This window comes from Coregonus clupeaformis, chromosome 8 (assembly GCF_020615455.1).
Source record: "Coregonus clupeaformis isolate EN_2021a chromosome 8, ASM2061545v1, whole genome shotgun sequence".
Taxonomy (NCBI): domain Eukaryota; kingdom Metazoa; phylum Chordata; class Actinopteri; order Salmoniformes; family Salmonidae; genus Coregonus; species Coregonus clupeaformis.
In genome coordinates this window covers 7,435,565-7,462,274 of record NC_059199.1, presented here as the reverse complement: position 1 = coordinate 7,462,274, position 26,710 = coordinate 7,435,565, and the positions used below count along the sequence as shown (strand labels likewise).

Below are 26,710 nucleotides of genomic sequence, written 5' to 3'. Positions count from 1 at the left end.
ATGACAAACGTGTCCATGAGAAGGTGGCAATTATGTATGAAGATTTTAATTGGGCAGTGCAAGCATACAGTATGTGGTATGTGGTCCAATCACCAGCTGCAGTATTCTAAACAGGTTATGGGTTGCAGGGGGGAAACTGAGCTACACAGGATGGTAGAGTAAGGCTGTGCTTGACTCTGTTGTTTATTGCCAGTCAGTTTGTAGTGTATGGCCTTGCCTTGATAATCTTTACTATAAGAGGCTCGCGCCACGGAGGAGCTGTGTTTTGGGGTACACACAGGTGTGTGTCTGTCTGCGTGTTTGCTGTCGGTGTGTATGGTTTGTACTGTATGTGCATGTGCATGTCTAGCCTTATTAGTTTATGCAGGGCTGGTTTTGCTCTCTCTTGTTTGCAGGCCATTCCTCCTCTCCCGCTCTCATCCCCTCTCTCTCTCTCTCTCCTTCTCTTTTGGCTGTTGCTGCAGTCTCCTGGCACTCACTGGACTTTCATTCTGTTCTATATTAGCACCCGAGAGACAGACAGACTGACTGACGGAGGGCGGGCGGGCGGGCAGGCAAGACAGGAAGTGAGAAAAGGGGATGACAGAGGAATACTGATGACAAGAACCAGGCACTGCCAGATACTGCATATACAACAGCCACCCTTTGTCATGATGAACAGATTAAAGAAAGAAAGAAGAAAGTAAAGGGAAAAAGGGAAGAGTGGGGAGGGGGGAGGTGGAGGACGGTTGGCTTAAGGAGGTTATAAGCGCTTTGACCTCAAAAAGAAAAGAGAGGGTAGAAAAGGAGGAGTGAAACAGCAGATTGATGTGAAGGCGAGACGAATGAATCAGAACGAGGCAGTGTTTGAGGAAGAACAGATCAAATGAGGAGAAAAGCTAAAGTGACAGATAGAAGAAGGAATGAAGTGGGGGGGGGGGAGAGGGGGATATTGTGGTGAGAAAACAAGTTAATGAGCTGGCCAGAATAATGAGAGACCGAAAGAGAAAATAATAGAACATTGGCTCGGGCTTAAGGCCTATTGATTAAAGGAGAAGAAGGATCGGAACAAAGATGACAAGTTGAATAAAAGACTAGCACGTTGATACATTTCTGCTGACTCACTGTGTGTGTACGTTTGTGTGTCACGTACATCCGTGTGTGCCTGTGTGAAATAGGGGCACAGTGATTGTTCATTCATTTAAGTCATGACACTAAAGACACTATATGTTTGAAACAGAGTAATTAATGCACACTGTGGGTTACAGACTCATAATAGGACAATGGCATGAATATGAGATAGGATAATGTAGTGTATAATGAATGTTTGCCCATAAAGGGAAATGGTGTGTATATGTGCCAGCTGTTGTGTTTTTCGTTACCACGATTATACAGTAAGAGCAGGCATCCTTTGACCATGAAATAGTTCATATTTGGAACCTTATACCAATAACATTACTTATGGATGGATCCAAGCAAAGTCATCCCAATATGTACACTACCAGTCAAACGTTTGGACACACTTGCTCATTCAAGGGTTTTTCTTAATTTTGACTATTTTCTACATTGTAGAATAATAGTGAAGGCATCAAAACTATGAAATAACACATATGGAATCATGTAGTAACCAAAAAAGTGTTAAACAAATCAAAATATATTTTAGATTCTTCGAAGTAGCCACCCTTTGCCTTGATGGCAGCTTTGCACACTCTTGGCATTCTCTCAACCATGAGGAATTATTTTCCAACAGTCTTGAAGGAGTTCCCACATATGCTGAGCACTTGTTGGCTGCTTTTCCTTCACTCTGCGGTCCAACTCATCCCAAACCATCTCAATTGGGTTGAGGTGGGGTGATTGTGGAGGCCAGGTCATCTGATGCAGCACTCATCACACTTCTTGGTCATATAGCCCTTACATAGCCTGGAGGTGTGTTGGGTTATTGTCCTGTTGAAAAACAAATTATAGTCCCACTAAGCGCAAACCAGATGGGAGGGTGTATCACTACAGAATGCTGTGGTAGCCATGCTGGTTAAGTGTGCTTTGAATTCTAAATTAATCACCGACAGTGTCACCAGCAAAGCACCCCCACACCATCACACCTCTTCCTCCATGCTTTACGGTGGGAACCGCACATGCGGGGATCATCCGTTCACCTACTCTGCGTCTCACAAAGACACAGCTGTTGGAACCAAAAATCTCAAATTTGGACTCATCAGACCAAAGGACAGATTTCCACCTGTCTATTGTCCATTGCTCGTGTTTCTTGGCCCAAGCAAGTCTCTTCTTCTTATTGGTGTCCTTTAGTAGTGGTTTCTTTGCAGCAATTCGACCATCAACGCCTGATTCATGCAGTCTCCTCTGAACAGTTGATGTTGAGATGTGTCTGTTACTTGAACTCTGTGAAGCATTTATTTGGGCTGCAATCTGAGGTGCATTTAACTCTAATGAGCTTATCCTCTGCAGCAAAGGTAACTCTGGGTCTTCGTTTTCCTGTGGCGGTCCTCATGAGAGGCAGTTTCATCATAGCGCTTTATGGTTTTTGCGACTGCACTTGAAGAAACATTCAAAGTTCTTGACATTTTCCAGGTTTGACTGACCTTCATGTCTTAAAGTAATGATGGGCTGTCATTTCTCTTTGCTTATTTGAGCTGTTCTTGCCGTAAAATGGATTTGGTCTTTTACCAAATAGGGCTATCTTCAGTATACCACTCCTACCTTGTCACAACACAACTGATTGGCGCAAACGCATTAAGAAGGAAAGAAATTCCACAAATGCACTTTTAAGAAGGCACACCTGTTAATTGAAATGCATTCCAGGTGACTACCTCATGAAACTGGTTGAGAGAATGCTAAGAATGTGCAAAGCTGTCATCAAGGTAAAGGGTGTCTACTTTGAAGAATCTCAAATATAAAATATATTTTGATTTGTTTAACACGTTTTTAATACATGATTCCATATGTGTTATTTCATAGTTTTGATGTCTTCACTATTATTCTACAATGTAGAAAATAGTAAAAATAAAGACACACCCTTGAATGAGTAGGTGTGTCCAAACTTTTGACTGGTACTGTATATCACATATTTATTAACCCTCACCTCTCCTCTGGTCTCACCAGATCTGTGTATTCATAATATATTAATAACCCTATCCTCTCCTCCTGTATTCCAGATATCAGAGATCTATGTGAGTGGTGAGTCAGGGGATCTGACAGCTAAGGAGAAGCTGTTGTTATGGAGCCAGCAGGCCACAGAGGGTTGGCCTGGCCTCCGCTGTACCAACTTCTCCTCTTCCTGGAGCGACGGACGCATGTTCAACGCCCTGCTCCACCGATTCAGGTATACACACACACACACACACACACACACTGAGATGCAGATACACCCACACTTTCAGTTCTGACCCCCCCTGTCTCCCTCTCTGGTGGTCTTCAGGCCAGACCTGATTGATATGGAGGTGGTGGCGCAGCAGAGTAACCTTGACAACCTGGAGCAGGCCTTTGAGATTGGCGAGTCGCTAGGGGTGACCAGACTACTGGACGCTGAAGGTAACTGTCTGTCTGCCTGTCTGTCTGTCTTTGTGTTTCTGTCCGTCTGTGTTTCTGTCTGTCTATGTTTCTGTCTATCTGTCTGTGTACTTCTCGACTCCAGCCGTTTTACGGTGTTGACAGGTCTGGTATCGTGAGACTAGTGTACTTCATGATACTGTCTGTGTGCCTCTGTGTTCTGTTGGTCTGCCTCTCTTTTTTTTGGTCTCCCTACCGTTTATATCATGTTGACCTTTCCGCTCCCCCTTTCATCTCCTCCTACCGCTTTCTCTCTCTTTCTCTCTCTCTAGATGTGGATGTTCCGTCTCCAGATGAGAAGTCTGTCATCACATACGTTTCCTCCATCTACGATGCCTTCCCCAAGATCCCTGAGGGAGGAGAGGGCATCGCAGCACATGTATGTTCTACTCCTCTCACATTAACATTAGTATGTACAGTGAGGGAAAAAAAGTATTTGATCCCCTGCTGATTTTGTACGTTTGACCACTGACAAAGACATGATCAGTCTATAATTTTAATTGTAGGTTTATTTGAACCTGAGAGACAGAATAACAACAAAAATCCAGAAAAACGCATGTCAAAAATGTTATAAATTGATTTGCATTTTAATGAGGGAAATAAGTATTTGACCCCTCTGCAAAACACGATTTAGTACTTGGTGGCAAAACCCTTGTTGGCAATCACAGAGGTCAGACGTTTCTTGTAGTTGGACACCAGGTTTGCACACATCTCAGGAGGGATTTTGTTCCACTCCTCTTTGCAGATCTTCTCCAAGTCATTAAGGTTTCGAGGCTGACGTTTGGCAACTCGAACCTTCAGCTCCCTCCACAGATTTTCTATGGGATTAAGGTCTGGAGACTGGCTAGGCCACTCCAGGACCTTAATGTGCTTCTTCTTGAGCCACTCCTTTGTTGCCTTGGCCGTGTGTTTTGGGTCATTGTCATGCTGGAATACCCATCCACGACCCATTTTCAATGCCCTGGCTGAGAGAAGGAGGTTCTCACCCAAGATTTGACGGTACATGGCCCGTCCATCGTCCCTTTGATGCGGTAAAATTGTCCTGTCCCCTTAGCAGAAAAACACCCCCAAAGCATAATGTTTCCACCTCCATGTTTGACGGTGGGGATGGTGTTCTTGGGGTCATAGGCAGCATTCCTCCTCCTCCAAACACGGCGAGTTGAGTTGATGCCAAAGAGCTCAATTTTGGTCTAATCTGACCACAACACTTTCACCCAGTTCTCCTCTGAATCATTCAGATGTTCATTGGCAAACTTCAAACGGGCCTGTATATGTGCTTTCTTGAGCAGGGGGACCTTGCGGGCGCTGCAGGATTTCAGTCCTTCACGGCGTAGTGTGTTACCAATTGTTTTCTTGGTGACTATGGTCCCAGCTGCCTTGAGATCATTGACAAGATCCTGTCGTGTAGTTCTGGGCTGATTCCTCACCTTTCTCATGATCATTGCAACTCCACGAGGTGAGATCTTGCATGGAGCCCCAGGCCGAGGGAGATTGAGTTATTTTGTGTTTCTTTCATTTGCGAATAATCGCACCAACTGTTGTCACCTTCTCACCAAGCTGCTTGGCGATGGTCTTGTAGCCCATTCCAGCCTTGTGTTGGTCTACAATCTTGTCCCTGACATCCTTGGAGAGCCCTTTGGTCTTGGCCATGGTGGAGAGTTTGGAGTCTGATTGATTGATTGCTTCTGTGGACAGGTGTCTTTTATACAGGTAACAAGCTGAGATTAGGAGCACTCCCTTTAAGAGTGTGCTCCTAATCTCAGCTCATTACCTGTATAAAAGACACCTGGGAGCCAGAAATCTTTCTGATTGAGAGGGGGTCAAATACTTATTTCCCTCATTAAAATGCAAATCAATTAATGACATTTTTGACATGCGTTTTTCTGGATTTTTGTTGTTGTTATTCTGTCTCTCACTGTTCAAATAAACCTACCATTAAAATTATAGATGTCTCTCAGTGGGCAAACGTACAAAATCAGCAGGGGATCAAATACTTTTTTCCCTCACTGTATTAATGTACAGTTGGTCAGTCTGTGTGAACTAATGTATTCGGAATACACTATTTGAATATATTATGACATATGAACTCTTATTGGCATGACTGCTCAAGGGACATTATGTTGCCAAAGCTGTGGAGCCAATAATGAACTCCATTGATCGCAGTCAGCCGTTGAAGGATATTGATAGCTGACTGTCAAGGAACCAGTCCTATACTCCCTCTCTGTCTGTCTGTCTCTCTCGCTCTCTCTCTATATCCCCCCTCGCTCTCCCTTTCCCCCTTCCTCCTTCCCTCTTTCGCTCGCTCTCTCTCTATCAGGAGGTGGACCACCGTTGGGCGGAGTACCAGTCTCGTTTCTCCACACTGCTCCAGTGGAGCCGACAGCACACGGCCCTCATGGCCAACAAGAACTTCCCACTGAACCCTGTGGAGCTCAAGGTGAAGAGGGAGGGATGGAAATGGTGATGGAGAGAATAAAATAGGGAGAATGAAAGAAGAGAATGGAGGAGAAGGAAGGATAGGTAGAAAGAGAGGGAGGCAATGGATAGAAGGGGGTGAGGGAGAGCGGGACAGGATGTGGGTAATCTCAGAATAGGAGTGCTGATCTAGGATCAGTTCCGCACTTTAGCTCAGCACTACTACTCTGAGACGCTTTATGAATACGGGCCCGGATAACTAGGAATGCTTTTCTGCTTGATGTAAAATGACTGTCTATTATTGACATCGAACCTTTTGTCAATACCCGATCACTGTCCCACAGGCACTTTACAATGAGTACGTCCATTTCAAAGAGACAGAGATCCCTGCCAAGGAGATGGAGAAGAGTCGCATAGAACACCTCTACAAACTGCTGGAGGTAAGAGATGGAGGGAGGAGGAAAGAGAGACTTTTGATTTCTAAAACATATTGAGACGTCTCGATGACGACAAGCATTATAAAATGTCAGCGGAAACTGCAAACCTATGTTGATGGTACAGACCGATTTACCATCAGAAAGACTGAACGACATACCCAGGCAGATACTAAAGTATCATTACCCTGAGAACACAGCCTCATTTCAACATCAAATCATATTATGGCATATTAGGCTGGCATGAGTCTTGTAGACAACTGAAACTCAAACTCAATGACCAACGAGGGCGATGGAGAGAGCTAGATTAAAGGATATGAAGAGGTGACCTGGTTTCTGCCACCACGAGCGGGCCACACTGTGCATCATGAGTCCCTCAGGGGTACTCTCTGTGTGTGTGTGTGTGTGAGAGAGAGTGATCGAACACTCTGTTCTCTGCACCAGGCCATTTCAACCCCATGCCACTGCCTTGAGACAACAAACTATAATTCCTCCATTTCCCCTCGGTTCTACTTTCCCATGACTCACAACCCCAAGCATCCCAAACGTTTATACTTCAAGACCTCGGAGAGATTTGGGTCCTTTGCACTCGAAATCATGTACTTTGCCAACGAAATTCATAATTTATAATGTACTGCATATTTAATTATTTTTATATTGTATGTAAAAGTAAAGAATATATGTAGGCATGCAGTGCATTCGGAAAGTATTCAGACCCCTTCACTTTTTCCACATTGTTACGTTACAGCCTTATTCTAAAATGGATTAAATAAAACATTTTACTCATCAATCTACACACAATACCCAATAATGACAAAGGAAAATTTTAAAAAAGTGTATTTACATAAGTATTCAGACCCTTTGCTATGAGACTCGAAACTGAGCTCAGGTGCATCCTGTTTCCATTGATCATCCTTGATGTATCTATAACTTGATTGGAGTCCACCTGTGGTAAATTCAATTGATTGGATGTGATTTGGAAAGGCACACACCTGTCTATATAAGGTCCCACAGTTGACAGTGCATGTCAGAGCAAAAACCAAGCCATGAGGTCGAAGGAATTGTCCGTGGAGCTCCGAGACAGGATTGTGTCGAGGCACAGATCTGGGGAAGGGTACCAAAAAATGTCAGCAGCATTGAAGGTCCCCAAGAACACAGTGGCCTCCATCATTCTTAAATGGAAGAAGTTTGCCTCTTTCTAGAGCTGGCCGCCCCGCCAAACGGAGCAATCGGGGGAGAAGGGCCTTGGTCAGGGAGGTGACCATGAACCCAGAAGGGTAACCATCTCTGCAGCACTACACCAATCAGGCCTTTATGGTGGAATGGCCAGACGGAAGCCACTCCTCAGTAAAAGGCACATGACAGCCCGCTTGGAGTTTGCCAAAAGACACCTGAATGCCAAGCGTCACGTCTGGAGGAAACCAGGCACCGCTCATCACCTGGCCAATACCATCCCTACAGTGAAGCATGGTGGTGGCAGCGTCATGCTGTGGGGATGTTTTTCAGCGACAGGGACTGGGAGACTAGTCAGGATCGAGGGAAAGATGAACGGAGCAAAGTACAGAGAGACCCTTGATGAAAACCTGCTCCAGAGCACTCAGGACCTCAGACTGGGGCAAAGGTTCACCTTCCAACAGGACAACGACCCTAAGCACACAGCCAAGACAAGTCTCTGAATGTCCTTGAGTGGACCAGCCAGAGCCCAGACTTTAACCTGATCTAACATCTCTGGAGTGACCTGAAAATAGCTGTGCAGCAATGCTCCCCATACAACCTGACAGAGCTTGAGAGGATCTGCAGAGAAGAATGGGAGAAACTCCCCAAATACAGGTGTGCCAAGCTTGTAGCGTCATACCCAAGAAGACTCAAGGCCGTAATCGCTAGCAAAGGTGCTTCAACAAAGTACTGAGTAAAGTGTCTGAATACTTGTGATGTTTCAGTTTTTTATTATTATTAATATATTTGCAAACATTTCTAAAAACCTGGTTTTGCTTTGTCATTATGGGGTATTGTGTGTAGCTTGATGAGGAAAACCCCCAATTTAATTGATTTTAGAATAAGGCTGTAACATAACAAAATGTGGAATAAGTGAAGGGGTCTGAGTACTTTCTGAATACACTGTATGTATTATAGAGGTTACAGTTATATGTGCGTGTTTGTGTTCCCCAGGTATGGATGGAGTTTGGGCGCATCAAGCTGCCCCAGGGCCTGCACCCCAATGACCTGGAGGAGGAGTGGGGCAAACTGATCCTGGAAATGCTGGAGAGAGAGAAGGCCCTGCGGCCCGCTGTAGAGAGGTCAGCACACAGAGACCATAACCCTGACCTTAACCCTTACTACTGCTGCTAGTGTTTGAGTTTGTTTACATCAGGAGCTATAGAGAGAGAAGGCCCTGCAGCTCGCTGTGGAGAGGTCAGCAGCACAGACATACTTAACCCTATAACTAACCATAACCTTAAAGCTGGAATCCTTAATGGTAGAACAGCCAAGTCCGTCTGCGGTTTTAGAACAAAAAAGAAGTTAATGCAAACAACAAACACTGTTTCTTCCCCTCTGACATCATTGCACATGCGATAAAAGAGCATAATATGTTGAGCTTTTTTTTTCACCATGCTGCACAACGGTCCTCAGCTCGGGAACAAAAACAATAAAAACGGTGGTGGGACGGCCAGTGGCGCCGTTCCCCCCTACTGCAGAATTCGTCTTTAACCCAAATACTTATTTTTGAGCTCGAGTTTGTTTATACCAGTAGTTATGGAAAGGGAAGGCCCTGCGGCTCGCTGTAGAGCACTCTAACCTAACCCTGACACTGTATTACAGACTTCACTTAGGGCAACATCTTCATGGTGCATGAGCACAGATCTCTGCACAAAACACAGTACATCTCATAATAATCAGGTGTTTTCACACTGATTTTAATTTGCACATATCTGTACTCTGTTGTATTGTGAATTGTTGTCCTGATCTTGATACTTTAGTACTTTAGTCTTAAAATTCAATAGGCCTAGAACTTGTTTACCTGGAAGATGTTTTTAGGTTGTTTTTCAACTATTTGTTATGGTTGTACAGTAAACACATTCCATAGACACTGGCTGCATATGAAATGGCACCCTATTCCCTATATAGTGCACTACTTTTAACCAGGGCCTGGTCAAAAGTAGTGCACTGTATAGTAAATAGGGTGCCATTTCGGACGCACAAATGAATGTTTTGAGCTTGTTGACACTCTGACACTGTGCTGATACTGTGCGTCTCCCTCCAGACTGGAGTTATTGCTGCAGATGGCCAATAAGATCCAGAACATGGCCCTGGACTGTGAGGAGAAACTCACCCTGGCCAAGAACACACTACAGGCCGTGAGTGATGCTATCCCTGTGTCTCTCTCTCTCTCTTTCTCTCTCTCTCGTGTTCAATGAGGACTTGCTTATCTGAGTTTTTTTCAATTTCCATTATATCGGAGCTATGTGCCCTTTTCACTGTACTTCACCATCTCTCCCTTTTCCCTCCTCTTTGTCTTCTTTTCACACCGTCTTCTCACTCCTCATCAGGACATGTCCCAGGTGGAGAGTGGCGAGGCGGTGCGTTGTGAGAGAGAGCTGGGGGTGTACCTGCAGGACTGTGAGGCTCTGATCAGACAGCTCAACCTGGACCTCCACATCCTCCGAGACGAGAAGTACTACCAGGTGGAGCAGCTCGCCTTCAGGTCAGTGGAGGGAGAGGGGGTGGTTATACTTAGGCTTGGTTATACTGTGTGCGTCCAGTATGGTCCTCTGCAGCTCAGTTGGTAGAGCACAGTGCTTGCAACTCCAGGATAGTGGCTTTGATTCCCGCTGGGGCGACCCATATGTCAAATGTATGCATGCATAGACTGTAAGTCACTTTGGATAAAAGCGTCTGCTAAATGGTATATACAGTTGAAGTCGGAAGTTTACATACACTTAGGTTAGAGTCATTAAAACTGTTTTTTCAACCACTCCACTAATTTCTTGTTAACAAACTATAGTTTTGGTAAGTCAGTTAGGACATCTACTTTGTGCATGACACAAGTAATTTTTCCAACACTTGTTTACAGACAGATTATTTCACTTATAATTCACTGTATCACAATTCCAGTGGGTCAGAAGTTTACATACACTAAGTTGACAGTGCCTTTAAACAGCTTGGAAAATTCCAGAAAATGATGTCATGGCTTTAGAAGCTTCTGATAGGCTAATTGACATAATTTGAGTCAATTGGAGGTGTACCAGTTGATGCATTTCAAGGCCTACCTTCAAACTCAGTGCCTCTTTGCTGGACATCATGGAAAAATCTAAAGAAGTCAGCCAAGACCTCCACAAGTCTGGTTCATCCTTGGGAGCATTTTCAAACGCCTGAAGGTACCACGTTCATCTGTACAAACAATAGTACGTAAGTATAAACACCATGGGACCACGCAGCCGTCATACTGCTCAGGAAGGAGACGCGTTCTGTCTCCTAGAGATGAATGTACTTTGGTGCGGAAAGTGCAAATCAATCCCAGAACAACAGCAAAGGACCTTGTGAAGATGCTGGAGGAAACCACAGTAAAACGTGTCCTATATCGACATAACCTGAAAGGCCGCTCAGCAAGGAAGAAGCCACTGCTCCAAAACCGCCATAAAAAAGCCAGACTACGGTTTGCAACTGCACATGGGGACAAAGATCGTACTTTTTGGAGAAATATCCTCTGGTCTGATGAAACAAAAATATAACTGTTTGGCCATAATGACCATCATTATGTTTGGAGGAAAAAGGGGGGTCTTGCAAGCCGAAGAACACCATCCCAACCGTGAAGCACGGGGGTGGCAGCATCATGCTGTGGGGTTGCTTTGCTGTAGGAGGGACTGGTGCACTTCACAAAATAGATTGCATCATGAGGAAGGAAAATGATGTGGACATATTGAAGCAACATCTCAAGACATCAGTCAGGAAGTTAATGCTAATGGGTCTTCCAAATGGACAATGGCCCAAGCATACTTCCAAAGTTGTGGCAAAATGGCTTAAGGACAACAAAGTCCAAGGTATTGGAGTGGCCATCACAAACTGAAAAAGCGTGTGTGAGCAAGGAGGCCTACAAACCTGACTCAGTTACACCAGCTCTGTCAGGAGGAATGGGCCAAAATTCACCCAACTTATTGTGGGAAGCTTGTGGAAGGCTATCCGAAACATTTGACCCAAGTTAAACAATTTAAAGGCAATGCTACCAAATACTAATTGAGAGTATGTAAACTTCTGACCCACTGGGAATGTGATGAAAGAAATAAAATCTGTGATGATAGGGATTGTAATATTAAATAACATTTATAGTAAGTATAGTATTTTATAAAAGGATAAAACGACATAACAAGCAGAATAATACATCTTTAAATACAAATAATTAGAACATGGCTTTTTTGGCGGGAGGTTGTTGTTTTGGCGGATGGTTGTTGTGGTTGGTCCTGTGTTCTCTCTGGCGTCCTTTCCCCCTTGCGGCAGATGTGGATGCGGGTGCGTTTACACGCTCGGCCCATTTCTTCCGCAGTCAACCATGTGGTGTGCATTTTTGTGTTTGAAAAGGTGCGGCGTTAAGTGAGTGAGAGGGGAAATGGTTGCATATCCCAGAGCCGACCGGGGGTCTATGAGCAGGGGTAGTGAGAGAGAGCTTTCAATTTTGTGTAGATGAGGGATATACATTTTTAAATATAGTATACATCTAATCAAATTTTTCATTGTCCTATCATGATGGAAAGATCCCTAACCCTATAACCTAGACACCCACCTGAGCGACCCATACACCAAAGAGAAGTTCCCATCTCTTTTATGGACCTGCTGTGAGTATGCAGCCTAAACAGAGAAATAAATGCGGTCAGAGACCTACTTGAGCAGCACCGCCCCCTCAAGATTCTGAGCCTGCCTGGCAGGGTTGGTCCTACAAAGCCAGAGCCCCCTGATGGGAGAGCATAATATACAAGGAAATTCTCAAAGCTGCTAATGAGAACCTTGACGACCTTTTACCTAGCCGGTGGGGATTCCGGTGGGGTACGCCCACCCAGGTAGTGGCAGTGCTGGCAACACTGGCTGCAGTAACCCATGGGGAGGGGGTCACACTTGGACAATCAGAGAGGGGGTTTATCATTGTGGCCCAGGTGGCACAAAATAATCAAAGGTCTGACCGCACGGAGATGCTTGGGAAAATGGTTACAACAGGGGATCAGAGTGTTTGTGTCTCAGGTGAAGAGGGTGGATCTGATATCCATCACCTAGGACTTGACATAGATTAAGTAGATTAATCAAATCTCACATTGTTATCAATTTCTGCTCAATCTGCATGCTTTCTCAATCAGCTTTAACTGTATGTGCACTCGTAAATCAAGTTATTTCTCGAGTTGGGCTCTGGGATATAACAGCCGTTGAGTATCTGATTTTTTGGTGGATTGTGGAGGAGGGGGGTTGAGTGTGTTGGAGTATGTGAGTATGTGCGTGTGTGCTTGTCTGGCATCTGTTGTGGGGGGGTGGGATGTTGGGGGGGAGGGGGGGGGGGGGGTATGGGATGGACCACGGGAATTATTTGCTAGGATAATAATTGCTTGTCAATTAATTAAATGTAATACAATGGCAATCCGGGTTATATGTTAGAATCCTACGCGTGAACTGCCGACATTATTACGCATATTAATTGCAATTCAAGACAATATTATTATGGTGGGGGATTATAATACTGTTTTAAATAGCTCAATGGACCGTAAAGGAAGTCACACCACAAACAATCACCCACATGCTGTTAAGGAAATTGTGAATGTCATGGATACATTAGAACTAGTAGATATATGGAGGCTTAAATATACTGATCTAGTGAGATATACATGGCGGAGACTGAATCAAGCTAGTCGTCTTGACTTCTTTCTTATCTCATTCTCGTTGGCACCAAAAGTAAAAAAAAGTGTTGATAGGGGACAGAATGCGGTCGGACCATCATATAATAGGCATATACATTACTCTTACTGAATTCCCACGTGGGCGAGGATATTGGAAATTTAATCAAAGCCTATTGGATGATAATTTATTTATAATTAGAACAAAGGAATTTATAACTGACTTTTTCCAACATAACATAGGTACAGCGAATCCCCTTATTGTATGGGACACCTTTAAATGTGCCTTTAGAGGCCATGCAATTCAGGACTCATCTCGAAAACAAAAGCAATTTAGGTCAAAAGAGTTTATACTAAGAAAGGAAATAGAAAGTCTAACAGAACAGATAGATGGCAATAAAAACTGTAACATAGAGGCTCAGAATAAATTAGAGGGAAAACAAAGAAATGGAGAAACTTATTCAAGAAAGATCAAGTGTAATATATTATAGAAATAAAGCAAACTGGATGGAATATGGGGAAAAATGCACAAAATTCTTTTTTAATCTTCAACATAGGAATGCTACCAAAAATAACTTAATGAAACTGGTTACAATTGACGGAGTCACCCATAATTCACCAAATGATATTTTGAAGGAAGAAACAAAGTACTTTAAGCATATGTTTTCTTTTCAGTCGCCTCCATCTCCTCTAACTGAAGCTAATTGTAGAGATTTTTTTTCTATTGATAATGTCAAATTAACAGCCACACAGAAAGACTCATGTGAAGGTGAAATTACAGAGGAGGAACTTCTGGATGCAATTAAATACTTTAAGTCTGGGAAAACTCCAGGGTTGGATGGCATACCAGTCGAGGTATACCAAACCTTTTTTGATATACTAAGAGGACCGTTATTAGCATGTTTTAACCACTCCTATGTAAATGGTAGATTATCTGACACTCAAGAAGAAGATCTCATTATTACTGAAACAGGATACAAGTGGAAAATATAAAGATCCAGTCCATTTACAAAATTGGAGGCCCCTTACACTTCAGTGTTGTGATGCAAAAATCCTAGCAAAATGTATAGCGCATAGAATTAAAAAGGTATTGTCGGATATTATTCATTCTAATCAGACAGGTTTTTTACATGGAAGATACATTGGAGATAATATAAGGCAAGTATTGGAAACAATAGAACACTATGGAAAATATGGGAAACCAGGCCTGCTATTCATAGCAGACTTCGAAAAGGCATTTGATAAAGTTCGACTGGGGTTTATATATAAATGCATGGAGCATTTCAATTTTGGAGAATCTCTTATAAAATGGGTCAAAATCATGTATAGTAACCCTAGGTGTAAAATAGTAAATAATGGCTATTTCTCAGAAAGTTTTAAACTGTCAAGAGGAGTGAAACAAGGTTGTCCACTATCGGCATATCTATTTATTGTGGCCGTTGAGATGTTAGCTATTAAAATCAGATCCAATAATAATATCAGAGGATTTAGAAATACAGGGCTTAAAAACAAAGGTGTCATTGTACGCTGATGATTCATGTTTTCTTTTAAATCCACAACTAGAATCCCTCCACAGCCTCATAGAGGATCTAGATACATTTTCTAACTCTCTGGATTACAACCAAATTATGACAAATGTACTATATTACGTATTGGATCACTAAAAAATACAATTTTTACATTACCATGTAGTTTACCAATAAAATGGTCTGATGGTGATGTGGATATACTTGGAATACATATCCCAAAGGAAATAAATGATCTCACTTCAATAAATTTTAATAGAAAGTTAGCAAAAATAGATAAGATCTTACTACCATGGAAAGGAAAATACCTGTCAATTTGTGGAAAAATCACCCTGATTAACTCTTTAGTATTATCCCAGTTTACCTATTTGCTTATGGTCTTGCCTACGCCTAGCGAACAGTTTTTTAAATTATATGAGAAAAAAATCATCTCCCAAATATCACTATTTCTAAAACAAGCCATAGAAAGTTGGTTGCAATTTCAATTTAATCCTCCAGAAACGACAGAACAAATAATGCAACAAATATTGTGGTTAAATTCAAATATACTAATTGACAAAAAACCTTAATTTTTTGACAGAATGTTTAAAAAAGGTATAATCTTCGTAAATGATATAATCGGTAGGACTGGTGGAGTTATGTCGCACATGCAGCTAACAAAAACATATGGAAATGTCTGCTCTACCCAAAATTACAACCAAATAATTGCAGCCTTACCGCAAAAGTGGAAGAGGAAAGTGGAAGGGGGAGAAAGTAAGGAACTTGTCTGTCGGCCTTGCATTAAAGAACATAATTGGTTAAGGAAAACTGTGATAAATAAAAAAGTATATCAGTTTCACTTAAGGACCAAAGGATTGACAGCCGTCCCATATAGATTGCAAAATAGTTGGGAAGAGATCTTTGACGTACCGATCCCATGGCATAGTGTTTATGAACTGACACGCAAAACGACACCGGATTCAAAAATGTGTATCTTTCAATTTAAATTATTATATAAAATTCTTGCTACCAATAGAATGTTATTTATATGGGGGATACAATCTTCCCAGCTCTGCAGATTTTGCTGTGAAGAGACAGAATCATTAGATCATTTGTTTTGGTTCTGTCCATTTGTAGCTTGTTTTTGGACACAGGTCCAGGAATGGCTAAAGAATTGCAATATTTACCTGGAGCTAACCTTGCAGATAGCATTATTGGGTGATCTGAAAAGTCATAGTCAATCGATCAATAATATAATAATACTTTTAGCAAAAAAAAATATTTTTAATTCACAATCTGTAGAAGCAATGAGAATAGAAAGGTTCAGAACTTTTGTAAAACATCACAGTACGGTTGAAATATATATGGCAAATAGAAATCCTATATGGATGGTGTTAAGAGATAGATGGGAGGTATTGAATAGAGTTGAAGGATGGGACTAATAACAAATAACAACAAATAATAACAAAGATAGCTAATAATGTAAGCGTACTGTGTCCATAATAAGTATATAGGTTGTATGTTGGGATCTTTTGGGAAAGAGCACAGTTAGAAAGATATGGCATATAGAAGCAAACCGGATGGACATCATGAAAATGATCGGAGAGGTTGAGAGTAGAAGAAGTTCAGGAGCAAAATATATATATATATATAATATAATTATTGTAAAATTAACTGTGTCCATAAGGTGTAGATAGTAAGTATAGACCGGAAGTAGAGGCCTGGGCATTGTTGTTCACTAATTTACTCCAAGTAGGGAAAGGATGGCGGGGTTGAAAAGTAATAAAGGGGAGTATATATATAAAAAACATGGGGGATTAGAAGTGATGCAGACAATTACATTGATAGAAGATACAATCTATCTGCAATATTAAGCTGATCCATCCCCCCAAAGGAAAAAAATAAAAAAATAAAAAAATAAAATAAATAAAAGCTGAAAAAAATCTTTCTCTCTACTATTATTCTGACATTTCACATTCTTAAAATAAAGTGGTGATCCTAACTGACCTAAGACAGGGAATGTTTATTAGGATTAAATGTCAGGAATTGTGAAAAACTGAGTTTAAATGTATTTGGCTAAGGTGAATGTAAACTTCTGACTTCAACTGTATATATATTTATATTTATTTTTTATTATATTATTAGGCTTGGTTAAACTGTATGAACCACAAGCATCAGTGTTGTAAATGTGACACCACAACAGTTCTGTGTTTTGAATAAAGAGATGTTCTGTGGAGCAACAGTGGAGGCCCACTGTTGGGTCATGACTAATTCACTTATGGTTATCTTCTGAAGGGTAGGTTGACTGTTTTTGTGTATTCGGTGTGTCACAAGAAAAAGGTGTCTCTTTTTTAATATTTTGGGGGATTTTAACACATTTGTTTCTCTCCAGAGTGTCCTGTCTAAATGAGGAGCTGGTCTCTCTACGGCTCCAGTGCTCCAGCATCTACAGGAAGGGCCACTTCTCCCCAGTGATGGGGGGAGACCGGACGGCCCCGCGGGGGAGCGACAGTGGTTTCTCCCTGTCCACGGGGGCCCAGACCCTGCTGGGGGCAGTGGGGGTGATGGGGTCAGCCCTGCTCAGGAGACCCATGTCCCGCTCTCAGCTGGTGGCAATGTCATCCTCGGAGGACGAGGGGAGTCTCCGGTTCATCTATGAGCTCCTGGGATGGGTGGAGGAGACACAGGTAAGAAAGAAGGGGTGTAGGTAGATGGAGGGAGGGGGATTGATAGTTGGAGGGAGGGAGCTGGGGAGGGAGGGAGGGATGGATGGACGGGAAAAGGGATCCATGAGTAGAACTGATTGTGTATGTGTGTTAGGACATTCTGGAGCGTGCAGAGTGGGGGGCAGACTTGCCCTCTGTAGAGCAGAACCTCCAGGACCACCACAACATCCACACTGCCGCGGAGGATCTACTGCACAGCCTGAAGGAGGCACGGAACTACCAGGTACGTGCGCACGTGAAAACACGCACGCACACTAATACATTCTAAAACACACATTCTTAGACACTTCAACATCCACTGTACATGCTAATACATATACTGTAAGTAGACATTAACATACACTGAAAAGACCTGTGCATATAACATGACACTCACAAACCTAGTAGAAAGACACCGATAATGCTTTATTAAGGCTTTCTCATCTCTTCCACCTCAGACGAAAGTGTCTCGTAACTTCAGGAGCAGTTATTCTGACACTCTGGCCAAGCTCGAGCACCAATACTGCAAACTACTGGTGAGTGGGAGGACTTTTTTCGTCTGTGAATGTGTCTATGTAGGGTGTGTGTGTGCACCCCATTGTTTCCCAGTGTGCCCACATTCTCAGTTAATCCCATCAGGGTGTGACTGAGCTAGCTAAATGCTCAGAGAAGCTAGCGAGCGTTAAGCAAGACAGAGTGCAGCCTTCAGAAGCACCAGCTTCTACCATATAGCCCCTTGATCAGCCCTGAAGAAATAAATGGATTCTCCACAGCAGGGAGTTCACGTGTGTGTGTGTGTGTGTGTGTGTGTGTGTGTGTGTGTGAGAGAGAGAAATAATGTGTTTGCCTCTGAAATAACCTAAAACTCCTCGTAAATGTGTATAGAGCTAATACCTAGTAACATTACTTCATCCCATCCTGTCTTCACAGGAAAACTCATCATGGCGTCTGCGCTGCCTGGAGAGCCTGCATGCGTTTGTGTGTCGCTGTACAGAGGAACTGATCTGGCTCAACGAGAGAGAAGAGGAGGAACTGGCCTACGACTGGAGCCACAACAATACCAACGTCAACGCCAAGAAAGAACTATACGCCGTGAGTGGACAGGGATAGATACACCACACACACACACACACACACACACACACACAGAGAATACACATTTTGTAGACAGTTTTACACAGATATTCCCCTGTGTGCTCTTCTGAATGCTCTGTCATCCTCTCTCAGGAAATGAGGTCAGAGCTGGAGGAGAAACAGGAAGTGATGCACTCTCTGCAGGAAACAGCTGACCGGCTCTGTCAGGAGAACCACCCGGCCAAACAGACAGTGGAGGTGAGGTTGCCTAGCAACAAAGCCGTTCAATGGCCTTTCGAAATATTGGCTTTCCATCTACGGTACTTGTCAGTACAAACAGTGCTGCAATCGATGTTCCCCTGAAAATAAGATTGTCAGTATATTTTGTACTTAATGTTTGGGCTGTAGAGCTTATGTGATTCAAATAAGGAGCTTGAGAAATGCATATTCAGGAAGCAACACATGGACTACCCTAACATTCACCCCCCCCCTGCCCTTCCATTTCCCCAGGCGTACAGTGCAGCGCTGCAGACCCAGTGGCAGTGGGTGCGCCAGCTGTGTGTGTGTGTGGAGCAGCACCTCAAAGACAATACTGCCTACTTCCAGGTAGGAGATTTGAGCAAAGCTTAGCCCAAGTCCCTTTAACACATTATATCTTATACTATTACAGTATACCTGTAATACCCATCTGGTCCGTTACAATGTCAATTGTTTGTTGCTTTTCACGTAGACACCGTCATAAAAGATCAAGATGAAATGAAATGCACTTTAATTGCCTACATTTAGTTAGTCTATTTACTAACTATCTATGTTTTGACTTGCCCTTAATTGGGAGTGTAAAGCTATTTAATCATCTAAAACCTTGCATGAAAGGTTCAATAAAAAGAGCTGGAATACTAGATAAAGTATTGGATATCTCATAGGGTCGTGCAGCTGTGGGTGGATTATTTATAAGCCCCTATGCTAATCTCTGTGTTTTACATTGTTATTGCCTCCTGTCAGTTTGTGAGTGACGCACGGGACTGCGAGACGTACCTGCGTCAGCTACAGGACACCATAAAGAGACAGTACACTTGTGACAAGAACAGCAGGCTGGGCAAGCTGGAGGACCTGCTACAAGACTCTATGGTACATTCACTTATTATTCACAAGAGTCTATGTTACTTATGGTGCTGTTGGATCAAACGCACTCAAACTTATTAAACCAAACCTGATCAAATGCACCTCAATTCGTCAAAACACCTACATTCCTGCTAATTCCTCTACTATTGCATGTGACCTATTTAGCCAAACAGAGTTGGCTCTAATCATTTAGGTATCTGCCAGTGAAAAGCTTAGGCACATGATTATAGCTTATCCACATTTAAGACAATAAGCTACCGGTAACTGCCAAAATAAAGGAAATACAATATAAAGTGTCTTAATAGGGTGTTGGGCCACCACGAGCCAGAACAGCTTCAATGCACCTTGGCATAGATTCTACAAGTGTCTGGAACTCTATTGGAGGGATGCGACACCATTCTTCCTAGAAAACGCTGTTTCAGGCACCCCAGAATCTTCCATAAGTATTCAATTGGGTAGAGATCTGGTAACTGATACACACACACACACACACAGAGCATATGTTTTACTGTCCTTGTGGGGGCCTAAAATTGATTTCCATTCAAAATCCTATTTTCCCTAACCTTAACCCCTAACCCTAAACATAACCCCTAACCCTAATTGTAAACCTAACCCCTAAGCCTAAAATAGCCTTTGTCCTTATGGGGACCGGTGAAATGTCCTCATGAGGAAGAATTTTGTTGAGACTTTGGGGATTTCCGGTACCCACAAGGATAGTAATGCAAACCCCCTATGCTCCTTTGAGACCCCCTTTCAAAGTCATTGAGAACTCTCCTTCTAGCCATGGTAGCCAAAAATAATGGGCAACTGGGCATTTTTATCTATGACCCTAATCATGATGGGATGTTTCAGTTTCAATAACTCAGGAACCACACCTGTGTGGAAGCACCGGCTTTCGCTAAACTTTGTATCCGTCATTTACTCGTGTTTCCATTATTTTGGCAGTTAACTGTACATCACCTTGACACTCCTGACTCATTTAGTAACAGTATCTACTGATAGCTAACAACTACAGTGTTAGCTACAGCAGTAGCATGAGGCTAATGTCATGTTAATACTGTACCCGTTAGCTAGCTACCTCATCTAGTCCCACAGCTGCTTTAGGCTGTCTCAGTCTAGCGAGCGCTAATCTATTCTAGTGTACTTCTGCTGATTCACGGCCCCTGTGGCGCATAGCCACTCTGCCACTGCCATGCCCACCTGACACACAACAGATGGCAAACTGGGAGCGGGCACGGCTCCACGGGCCTGAGCACTGTGAGCAGCGGGCATATCCTCTCTGGGCATAGAGATGAGAGGGTGACATGTTTACACTGATACAAAATATTTTGAAAGTATGACTACGTGGTTTCTATCGAGGAGGGAATGGATGGTCACTCAGGATATATACATGTAGATGTGTTTTGCTGCGGTCATGAGTGTTTTTGTTTGTTTGTTGTGTGTCTGTGTGCTAGCCTAATTTCAAGATACCAAATTATAAGCACATCGCTGTGCTCAGTTTGAGCCAGCATGCGTGTGTTTGGTGTGAAAGGGGGTATTAAGCGCTGGGCGGTTGATTAAATTTCCAGTGCCATATGTGTTCTAGTGTGTGCGTGTTCTCACTGGGGGAAGATTAAACAGGACTTTGACAGATGCCTCAATCGCTGTATTCCATAAAAACAACCACAAATGCCCTTTATTAGACAGACGCAATGCCTTTATGATTGGCTAACTAATGAAGATACAGTACCTCTACCCATTTTACTCACAATTCATACATTCTTTCGAATAATACAAGGCTTAAGGCACTGGGAGAGCTAAGGGCCAGAGTGAGGGAAGCACTAATATGCTAATAGCATTACACTTCAGAGTTGAATTTTCAATGTTAATTCGGCCTGTGTGAAATTCAGCTCTGAAGTGTAATGCTATTAGCATATTAGTGCTTCTCTCACTCTGGGTCTTAGCTCTCCAAGTGCCTTAAGCCTTTAAACTTTAATGAAGCTTTCTGTCAGGAAGTTAGTCCATATTAATGTATTTCTACATGCCACCATGAGGAGTTAAGCTAACACCTTTTTAATGTTTAATGGCTAGCTTAAATGCTAGTGCTGAGTTAGTTAGCAAACATTGTCACAGTGTCACCAATTGGTGATTGTAAGCTAAGCTAATGGGCCCTATAGCTATGCTATTGAGCTGAGGAGAAATTCCTGCTGTACATGATACATTGTGGTACTGTGGAGTTCAATGTAATCAATATGTATGGAAATGAAAGTAAAATAATAGGAAATGGACTAAAGATTGAAAGGGATATTTTATCATGTAAGACTAGACCTATAGATCACACACAGTATTACAAAAGCTTACCGCTTTACTGACTGACTGACTGACGGATTGATTTGATTGGTTAATTGACACCCTCACTGACCAATGGCTGTACCCTACAGGAGGAGAAGGAGCAGCTGATTGAGTACCGCAGCTCTGTGGCCAGCCTGGTGGGCCGGGCCAAGACGGTGGTGCAGCTCCTCCCCCGCAGCGCCGAGAGCACCCTGGGAAGCACCACACCCATCCGTGCAATCTGTGACTACCAGCAGATAGAGGTTCGGCACCCCTCACCACACCCACACTATCATGACAATACCAGGTTCCTGTTCATTAGGTACCAAACTGAGAAAAACAGACTCACACAAGGAGAGACTGCGTGGACTTGTCTCCCCCAAAAAAAAAAAACATTTTCATTTTCTGTTGCAGAACATTTTGAAAACGTTTTCTGTTATGTGCCCAAGTGAATACGACCCAGGTCACTTTACCCTACTTCACTGAACTGTATTCTTCTGCCAATTGTTCCGTCTCTACCCTGCACAACCCCTCTCAGCCCCACCTACACCTTAGCAATCCAATATGGTGCATTTTCAATCAGCTGTCATCATTGGCTGCTTTCGTCATGCCATTGTTGGTATATAGATCCAGTTTATTTGTCAGCTAAAAAAACATGTTTTCAATAGTTGTTTCAATAGCATTTATTATTCAACTATGAATTTAAACTGTGACCCCCACATAGGGTTTTACATTTCCAGTGTTGATTGTAAGATTGCTGCATTAGAGCTGTTGAAATGTTGTTGTTGCAGCCTAGTAGGGCCACTACACGTCACTAGATATCATTATGCTTCTTGAGAACAGATAAAATGTCAGATTTAGGCAGAATGGGCTCAATTAAACTTAGTATTCGTAATCATCTTCTACTCAATATTTTTCATAGGGATATTCAAATGGCCTTTCTTAACGGGTCAACTTTATTGCTTTTCCATTATATCATAATGGAAAGGCAACACTCGTTAATAATCCCCTGAAATAGCCCATGGTAGCCACTCCAAAGTCTAGTAATGATTAATGAGGAGAAGAGAATTCCATTTGGCCACTGACACCCCACTCACCTCACACTCACATGTGAAGCCTCTCTATTGCCCGGCCCAAAGTGCTGTGTGATGCTAGCAGAGAAGCTAAAAGCTATGAATTATGAATTTCTCCCACCTGTGCAGACTCAGGCAAAAATCTGAAAATCTGCATTTCCACTCCTGTAGTGTTGCATAGGGACAGGAGGTGGCTCAGAGACAGCTATTTTAGTTTTGCTGTGTGAGTCTCTCTGGGACTGAGACGGTTTGCCCAGTTAGGCGTGTGCAAGGTATCATGACATTCTTGTCAGGTGGAGGTGCAGTGATCACTGCAGGGGGGGGTGTCTCAATAGTCTTGAGTGGCTTCCTCTACTCTCCTTTCCTTCATCTGCACCTACTAGAAACATACACACACTTTTAGATTGCCACCAACTACGGGCCCCTTTAAAGAAAACGCACAACCCGGTCTAAATGACACTATCCCCAAATAATCTTTCTCTCCTATGTCTTCTCCTTTCTCTCCATCCTACCGTTTCCCATTCCTGCCCTCTATCTCTCCCTCACTCCTGCGTCTCTTCCTCTTTCTCCGTTCTTCTCGTGTGTCCGCTGGGCTGTCAAGGCTAACATTCAGGTATTACTGCCAATGTTCTCCTCTCACCTCAGTGCTCAGCTCTAACACGGCACACCGAATACCCCCCGGTTACTCTACGCTCTTATCGACTGATTTAGGATCAGTTTTTCTTTATCTCGGTTGTATTTACGACCTATATGAGCTAAAGGTCCAGCTCAGTTGGTAAGGGTATGAAGTAACCGCACGACTGAACACAGTATCCCAGCTTATTCAGTCAGTGAGACTATTTTAGGCGCACTCGTAAGCTTTTCTGTACATTTACTTTGCAGTATTTCTGTGTGTGTGCGGGGGATGGGGTGAGAGGGGGGTGGGGCAGGGGATGTTTTAGATGCACAGACCTCGCTTTGCTGCGCTATATATTATTATTATTATTTTATTTGGATTATTTTTTACTTCGGGACCACACCGTACTATGCCAAATTGAATCTCTTACTGCCCTAGCGCTCTGTATTTGTTGGCCAGATGTCAACAAATATTGTAATGAGTGTGGGCACATGTAGCCATTTTTAGTCCAAGGGATACTGTTATAGTCCCATGGTTCTTAAATGGCTGCTCTATTCAACATGGCACCGGGGTTTAGTTTCTCTTTCAGTTGTTAGGGCTTTTGCTAACCACATTAAACCCATGAACATCTGCATTTGGTTTGTATTATTTGTTTGTTGCCGTAAAACTTAATTTTTCCATTTGTTTTCCCTCTCCCTCCCCTTCTCTCTATATCTATACATCTTCCTCTCCCTATCATTTCACCTCCTCAACTGTCCACATCTCTCCATATCTTTCTTCATCGATCCCCCCATCTCTTCTCTCCTAATATCTCTCCCATCCTCTCCTCATCTCTCCATCTGTATCTCATCCTCTCCTCATCTCTCCATCTGTATCTCATCCTCTCCTCATCTCTCCATCTGTATCTCATCCTCTCCTCATCTCTCCATCTGTATCTCATCCTCTCCTCATCTCTCCATCTGTATCATCCCTCTTTTTCGTCTTCCTTCCCATCTCTCTCCTCCAACTCTCTCCCCGCACTCTCTCACCCTCTCTCTCCACCTCCCTCCCTCCCTCACTCCCTCCTGTAGATCACCATCAGCCGAGGTGAGGAGTGTGTGTTGGAGGACAACTCTCAGAGGACTAAATGGAAGGTGATCAGCCCCAGTGGGAATGAGGCCATGGTGCCGTCGGTCTGCTTCACCGTACCACCGCCCAACCAGGAGGCCATGGACACCGCCGGCAGGTACACACACACATAGTACATACACACACATAATAATAATAATAATAATAATATGCCATTTAGCAGGCGCTTTTATCCAAAGCGACTTAGTCATGCGTGCATTCATTTTTGTGTATGGGTGGTCCCGGGGATCGAACCCACTACCCTGGCGTTACAAGCGCCGGGCTCTACCAGCTGAGCTACAGAGGACCACGAACGTGTGCACACACACACACACATAGACACACACACATTCACATATTCATATAAACATATGCACACACGAACAGATCAACACACACACTCACACCTAACCCTGCTGTATATTGAAAGTGTTATTCCAATATGTTCTAGAATGGAGCAGCTGTACCAGAACGTGATGTCTCTATGGCACCAGCTACACGTCAACATGAAGAGTGTGGTCTCCTGGCACTACCTGCAGAAAGACATCAGGACCGTCTCCTCCTGGAGCCTAGACACGGTTTGAAATACTGTTTTAACTCAATGTGTCAACGTCCAAGTCACAGTACATCTCTATGGTTGACAGAAATATCTTATTGCTGTCGATCTCTCATGTCTGTCTTTAACCACATTTATCTCACATAGCTGTTCAATTTCTTATAGTTTCTTCCAAGCATATGTTTCTCTCTCTCGCCCTCTCTCGCCCTCTCTCTTTCTCTCTCGCCCTCTCTCTTTCTCTCTCGCCCTCTCTCTTTCTCTCTCGCCCTCTCTCTTTCTCTCTCGCCCTCTCGCTTTCTCTCTCGCCCTCTCTCTTTATCTCTCGCCCTCTCTCTTTATCTCTCGCCCTCTCTCTTTATCTCTCGCCCTCTCTCTTTCTCTCTCGCCCTCTCTCTTTCTCTCTCGCCCTCTCTCTCTCTCGCCCTCTCTCTTTCTCTCTCGCCCTCTCTCTTTATCTCTCGCCCTCTCTCTTTCTCTCTCGCCCTCTCTCTTTCTCTCTCGCCCTCTCTCGATTTTCTCATTCTCTCTTTCTTTCTCTCTCTCAAGCTGATATCTCTTATCTCACATGACTTACTTTATGGTGTAATGTCCCTCTGTTGTCATAAGTCTTCCTCTTTCCCCTTCATCTGCTAATATGTTCATATCGACTTCTTACCTATTACCTATGAATAACGTCTTAATGCATGTTAATTAATACACATATCAACATCCATGTTTTTGCACAATGCACTTTAGGGACCACAGTTGAAATAAGTATCTAACTTTATTGTGCTATCCCTGTCATGTTTAAAAAATGGATATACTTTGTGTATATATGCTTTTTTGACTGGCAAATAAAATCAATCAATCACTACTCTTAAATTTAGCTGACGTACAGCTCTCTCACCCTAACCCCTCAGGTGCGTTCCCAGCCCCCTGTGGAGAGGGACCAGGCACTGGACCACTTGGAGGCCCACCTGGCTGACTTCCTCTCTGACAGCAAAGAGAGCGCCGTCTTCAACCCCACCGAGAGACGCGAGCTGGAGAGAGACGCCCACACTGCGCAGGAGCACTGCCAGGACCTGCTGGTCAACATGGAGACAGGTAGGTGGACAGATACGGTGTCTCAGTCCCAATTCTCCACCCTTTTCCCTGAAGTGTGCACTTGTTCACTACCGTGCTTGGATTTAAAAGCAGAGGATTGGTGTTGGAGGCCATGCTTCCACAAATCCTTTGGTTTTAAATGCATGAGGGGTAGTGCACATTTCAGGGGAAAGGGTGGAGAATTGGGAGGCAGTGGGGGGGTTTGGTTTACTTTTCTCACATATTTACCTATCTTTACTTGCTTGGTAGTATTGAGATTAATCCAAATTATTGATAGTGCACTAAAAAGACGTATGTC

General features: G+C 43.3%; 1 protein-coding gene across 15 annotated transcripts in view; it reads left to right on the top strand.

Annotated features, from left to right (window-relative positions):
- LOC121572490 (microtubule-actin cross-linking factor 1-like) overlaps positions 1-26,710 on the top strand; it is a 257,852-nt gene that overhangs the window by 129,172 nt on the left and 101,970 nt on the right. For all 15 annotated transcript variants that reach the window (XM_045221763.1, XM_045221764.1, XM_045221765.1 and 12 more), the window contains 19 exons: positions 3,150-3,316; positions 3,413-3,525; positions 3,816-3,922; positions 5,861-5,980; positions 6,303-6,398; positions 8,562-8,689; positions 9,655-9,748; positions 9,941-10,095; positions 17,159-17,453; positions 17,587-17,715; positions 17,930-18,007; positions 18,402-18,563; positions 18,699-18,803; positions 19,056-19,151; positions 19,548-19,673; positions 22,088-22,240; positions 24,737-24,891; positions 25,225-25,351; positions 26,229-26,412. In XM_045221763.1, coding sequence (XP_045077698.1) covers positions 3,150-3,316; positions 3,413-3,525; positions 3,816-3,922; positions 5,861-5,980; positions 6,303-6,398; positions 8,562-8,689; positions 9,655-9,748; positions 9,941-10,095; positions 17,159-17,453; positions 17,587-17,715; positions 17,930-18,007; positions 18,402-18,563; positions 18,699-18,803; positions 19,056-19,151; positions 19,548-19,673; positions 22,088-22,240; positions 24,737-24,891; positions 25,225-25,351; positions 26,229-26,412 — 2,590 coding nt within the window. The remainder of the gene's footprint in view (positions 1-3,149; positions 3,317-3,412; positions 3,526-3,815; positions 3,923-5,860; positions 5,981-6,302; positions 6,399-8,561; positions 8,690-9,654; positions 9,749-9,940; positions 10,096-17,158; positions 17,454-17,586; positions 17,716-17,929; positions 18,008-18,401; positions 18,564-18,698; positions 18,804-19,055; positions 19,152-19,547; positions 19,674-22,087; positions 22,241-24,736; positions 24,892-25,224; positions 25,352-26,228; positions 26,413-26,710) is intronic.